The sequence below is a fragment of the Nilaparvata lugens genome, unplaced genomic scaffold (assembly GCF_014356525.2).
Source record: "Nilaparvata lugens isolate BPH unplaced genomic scaffold, ASM1435652v1 scaffold7209, whole genome shotgun sequence".
In the NCBI taxonomy this organism is placed as follows: domain Eukaryota; kingdom Metazoa; phylum Arthropoda; class Insecta; order Hemiptera; family Delphacidae; genus Nilaparvata; species Nilaparvata lugens.
This window is the reverse complement of record NW_024092958.1, coordinates 7,643-13,646: the sequence shown is the minus strand read 5'-3', so window position 1 is coordinate 13,646 and position 6,004 is coordinate 7,643. Positions and strand designations below refer to the sequence as shown.

General features: G+C 35.6%; 1 protein-coding gene across 1 annotated transcript; it reads left to right on the top strand.

Annotated features, from left to right (window-relative positions):
- The first annotated feature begins 46 nt into the window (after positions 1–46).
- LOC120356598 (late secretory pathway protein AVL9-like) lies at positions 47–973 on the top strand. Its single transcript, XM_039445549.1, has 3 exons — positions 47–180; positions 237–449; positions 500–973. Exons 1-3 carry the CDS (start codon positions 103–105, stop codon positions 971–973), a joined length of 765 nt encoding a protein of 254 aa, XP_039301483.1. The 5' UTR covers positions 47–102.
- The last annotated feature ends 5,031 nt before the right edge of the window (positions 974–6,004 follow it).

Genomic DNA, 6,004 nt, shown 5'->3' with positions numbered 1-6,004 from the left:
TTCACTGATGTTGAGATTCTCCGTCGCTTTCAGGAGAGCTTGGCAGACGAGAGGGCTAGAGGGCTTCTGAAAACAAATTCTGACCGTGACCAATATCTCGGCATGAGCTTGCGGGAACTCATTCATCAGTTCAAGTGGCAGACACTGACCCTCTTGAAGTGCTGCCTTCTCCAACCAAAGGTTGCGCGTTCGAGCCTTTCTTCTAAATATCAACTCGTCAAACTGACCTTGTCCAGATGCTGTTTTTCGGCTCCCGCTGCGACAGATTGTGCATGGTCCAATTTGCTTTTATTTCTTTGATACCCGGACTTTTGCACAACCTACGAGACTGTGCGGATCCCGACTTGAATTCTTACGAAACAAAACTGGCACAGCCAACGAGTCTACAGAGCAGCAACCGGAGGTCTCTCCTGTCCTTTATGGGGCTTCCCCTGCAGATCTTTGGCAAGGTTGATTAGATGTGTCTGCGTGCCGGTGAAAATGGCTAACCATGTCTTAGGGCAGTTTTCTTTGGTCCTTATACGCCGCGCAGCAGCTCGATATTTTGGCTGATTTCGGGACCAAGTCCTATTTGGTTGGAAGCACTAACTCGCTCCTTCTTCAGCAAAAAGACCGCTACAGCGACATCCTCATTAACTTGGATGAGGATACCGTCATCATCACGTCTCCGTCTCTGAAATCGGCTTTGGCCCTGACTGCTGCTGACCGCAGGTGGATAGATTTTCTCACCCATGAGGTCAATGAGACCTGGGAGGAGGCGAATCCGAGCCGGCCCAGTACGATGCAGTACGTGGGGAGTGAAGAGTTCATCAGGTCGCAGTTCGAAGTATACATTATTCGCCTGATAGCTTCCGTGAAATTTCACAACTTTCTCGTTGCCAGTGCCGATGGGCCAAAGCCTATGCGGGTATCGACGATCCGGCCGTCGATTTCGGCATGGACTGGGTTGGTGCCTGGATGCGCAATGATGTAATATTAACTGTGCATTCTCGTTTACAATAAACATTTTTATTATACTAAGCAAGAAATTATATTTTCCAATAATTTCATAATAAAGATGAATATTTTATTAATTGATTATCAATTCTCAACATTGCTCAAAGACGATCTGGCAACAGATCAAAGCGAGAAAGAGATAGCGCTATCCGCTTTGTTGAATGATGGACAAGGATAGCAATACCATTGCTGATCATACACTGCCATTATAATGTGGACCTCGTCACTATAGAAGCTTTTTAGTTCAGCACGCTATGATAGTCTATAGCCCATATTACAATTATTTTTTCTCTTTATAATAACTTGTTTCTACTTTTAAAATTTGTAACTAGTTTGTTTATTGCTTATTCACAAGTTTTTAAAGATAACTTGAGCTGCGTGTACACCGAAGCTATTAACAAAATGTTAATAACTTAATTTCCATAGATTCTATCAGATTGAACGAAACTTGACAAACACATATGATCATCATATGTATGATAAGTTATGTTCAATCTAATAGAATCTATGAAGATTAAGTTATTAACATTTTGTTACCGTAATAACTTTGGTGTAAACGCAGCTCAAATCTATAAAAAGCACAAAACAACCCGACGCTGAGAGGCAGAAGGGTTTGATGATGATGAAGAGAGAAAAAAGAAGAAGAAGAAGAAGAAGAAGAAGAAGAAGAGAAGAGAGAGGAAGAAGAGAAGAAGAAAAAAGAAGAAGAAGAAGTCCTTATATAAAATTACTTCTTTTGTATATTTAGTATAATATTTAGAAGTATATTTTTTTGTAATTTCGCATTTGTTTAATAATATGCAATGTTATAACTGCAATATTATGTTCTTCAAGGACCTGGCATGTAATAAATAAATCAATGATCTCTCTCTCTCTCTCTTCCACTTTTTTCTCTCTCTTCTTGTCTCTTCTATTATTTTACAGATTATGATAATTCTTTTCCTCTCTTCTATATAGTACAGTAGGCTATAATAGTTATTTGTGTTCTTTCTTATCTCTAAATTCTAATTTATTGTAATTTTATTCAATTGAGTGTGTAATTTTTACAGTTTCACAGTGCAGATTGAGAACATGTATTTTATTCTGATCTTATGAATATCAAATTATGATCTATGAATATCATAATTATGATCTTATCAATATCATAATTATGCTCTTATCAATATCAAAATTTGATCTTATCACTATCATAAATCAATAATGAGTTATCATTCATCCTCACAACTTATTGACGATCTAGATGCGTTTTCCAGATGATATCTTCTTCATGATTCCATATCTTTCCAATATCTTCTAGTCTCTAATCCATGCTTTTTATATCTCTATTATTTCCATTCCTTCCCAGTAAATTCCAGTTTCTAATGGATGAATTTTTTAGCTGTGAGGTGACGATCCTCATAACTGCCAATCCTCAGCGATCACTCATAATTTAGGTAGGTTCCGAACCACACGAGGTGAGTGATAGTGACTAGGGGCAACGCTAACATGGGTGATGACAACGTTAACATAGATTCATTGATAATCTTGACATAGAGTAATTGACAACGTTAACATAGAGTAATTTTGCACTTTAACATGGAATAATTGACAGCATTACCTTAAACACTTCTAACATTAACATAGAATATTTTACTGTACTCACTCACTCTTATTTTCTGTGTAAAGTGTTGACACAATAGAATATATCATCGAGTTTTCTGATAGAATGAAAAGGTAGTTGATATATTTTCCAGCATGTTTCAGTAATTTACAGGAGAAATGAAATGAAAATGAAATGAAAATACTCTTTATTAGGCGGAGTTAGGACTAGAAAGTCCTTTCAACCTTAAAAAGGAGAACCATACAGAGTGATTCATATGTATGGGAACCCTTCAATAAGTTGGAGACTGTTGTAAATATAAATCTGTAACTTTCAGGATAAGTTATTGGTCAAATACTCTACCTTTTGATGTACAACTAAATTTCAACCCTTCATAAGGGGGTGACTTGGGGGTTGTATTTCGAATATTTTGAATGTAAACACCGATCGTGTGGTACATCATTTTAAAGACTTTTTAGAACAAGAAATATGGCATTGATAGAAATTTTTTATGATACTTTTATCCAGAATGGTGGCTGATTGAAGTTTCAGTTTTCGAAGAAATAATTGATAAAGTTCAATCAGCCTCCATTTTTATAGAAGTATAATACAACATTTTCATTGATGTCATATTTCATGTTTTAGAAAGGCCTTCAAAATGATGTACCACACAATGGGTGTTAATATTCAAAATATTTAAATTACAACCCCTCATTTCCTTAGAAACTAAAACTTCAATCAGCCTCCATTTTTTATGAAAGTATAATACAACATTTTTATTGATGTCATATTTCATGTTTTAGAAAGGCCTTCAAAATGATGTACCACACAATGGGTGTTTACATTTAAAATAATCGAGTTACAACCACCTAATTCAACCTCTTAAGAGGGGTTGAAATCCAGTTATACGTCAAAAGGTGGAGTATTTGACCAATAACCTATCCTAAAAGTTACAGTATATTATCTACAACAGTCTTCAATTTAATGGAGAGTTCCCATACATATGACTCACCCTGTATAACCATAGAGAAACGATAGCATAAGTAGATATCCATGGTATAGGGCGTTCATGTTGCAACTTCTACTGTTATCTCAAGCTGATAGTCCACGTAGTTCTTTCCTGTGAAGCTTTATGACGCTGTTAGTCTCTCATATTGTGCCGTTCATACACTCTTAACGTTCTTACCCTGTCAAAACAGTGAAAATCTACAATAATCGACAGTTATTGGCTTGAGATACTGTAAAAGTTGCGAGATAAACGCCCTATACCATGGGGTATCACTTATGCTATTGTTTCTCTATGGTATAACTCACTCAACGTCAACATAGAATAGAAAGCATGACATTAACATAGAGCATAGCACAGAACTCACCCAATATTCACATAAGGTCGTTAACATGAGCTGGGCCCATGCACTTCATAATTTCTTCTAATTTTCTTGAGAATATTAACACAATTTGCATCAACTAACCTTCACTGAACTGATCAAAATCACCATCAGTTATTTAACACAAGGCAAGATATAGGAATAAAGAAATTTTTTTTCTTGTGGGTTTCACCAGCTTGAGGTGATAGTTTTTTAGAATATATAATTCCGGTGAAAATATATATGATTATGGGAATATATAATTCCCAATAATTGTGTTAGAAGTAGTAAAAGGTTCTGTTTTTTCTTCCACTGCTATATCTGTATTCAATCATAGAGAAAATATAGCGAAGATATATATATCACGATATAGGTCGTTTATGTTCCAATTTCCAGCCATTACTGTCGACTACTGTCTGTCTATTATCAATGTTTATTTCACCGTCGTTATAGATCCTATTAGATCAAACGGAGCTTGACAAACACATATGTTCATCATGTGTAATAGACAGACAGTAGTCTATTATCAATGTTTATTTCACCGTCGTTAAAGATCCTATTAGAATTCTTCAATGTTGTTTTCCATCACGAACTGCTTATTATTAAATCACTTTTTTCTTTTAGAAAAAACGACTAGCAGTCAGATATTTTACAATAAATGAATAAATAACTCACTGGACAACGAGATCTTTCGGCAGTTCCGCCATCTTCTTGAAGAATGAGTGATTGATTTATTAATTTATTGTAAAATATCTGACTGCTAGTCGTTTTTTCTAAAAGCAAAAAGTGATACTATTAGATCAAACGGAGCTTGACAAAAACATATGCACATCATGTGTATGACCAGTTATGTTCAATCTAATAGAATCTACAAGGACGGAAAAATGTTAATAACTTAATCTTTATAGATTCTATAAAGCTGCGTACACATATACGCGCTTCCAACCTGCACCGAGCACGCTCCGCCCTCGTACCGCCCTCGTTCCTCCATCGAACCACAGTCGCTCCGCCTCCGCTCTGCAGTCGCACCCATCATGAACGTTACGGAAGATGTTAGATCTTCTCGCGTTCCCCGGTCGAACCACTGTTGCTCCCCGGTCGATCATCAATCGCTCTGCTGGAGTGACGTTCGGTTGCGGAGCAGAGCGAAAGTCTGTACGCACCTTTAGATTGAACATAACTTATCATACACATGATGAACATATGTGTTTGTCAAGCTCCGTTTGATCTAATAGGATCTATAAGGACGGTGAAATAAACATTGATAATAGACAGACAGTAGTCGACAGTAATGGCTGGAAATTGGAACATAAACGACCTATATCGTGATATATATATCTTCGCTATATTTTCTCTATGATTGAATATTTTGGTGTAAACGCGGCTTTAGAATCAGAACAGAACAAACAATTTTGAGTCTAGATAGATTGATAATAAAACTTTGTAAAAACATGAGACAAATTCAAATTATCAAAATAAAGGATAAAAACACTTGAATTTTGAGCTCGAAAAAACCATTTTTATCATCGCTACATAACAGCTTTTATTGTTGTTTCTGCAACTTGATTTACCCTATTTTCCACTAAGTTAGTTGTTCTATTCAGTTGTGCTTATCAGGAGGTACCGGTAATCATCCTTAGGAAGCAGGTATGATAAGTAATAGATGATTACACATGAGACTCATCTAGAGGTATGACATCTCATATTCCCTTAGATAATTCGGCTCTATCACCATTTGAATTTGAACCTCACTTGACAAATTTGTTGAATTTTTCTCGGATTTTCCTGATATTCGCTATTATGACATTTGATATCATACACATGATGAACCATATGTGTTTGACAAGTTCCGTTCAATCTAATAGAATCTATAAGAATTTAATTAACAATTTTTCAACATTCATTTTCTTTCAATGCACCTAGAATGTTTAATTAATTTCAAGAAAATTTAATACCTCAGTCCCATTCAATATATTCTTTAAAGTTAGAAGTTCTATCTGTTCACATTGAATGACTGTGAATCTTTTTTGACGATTGTACATTATTAGTATAAATATTAGGC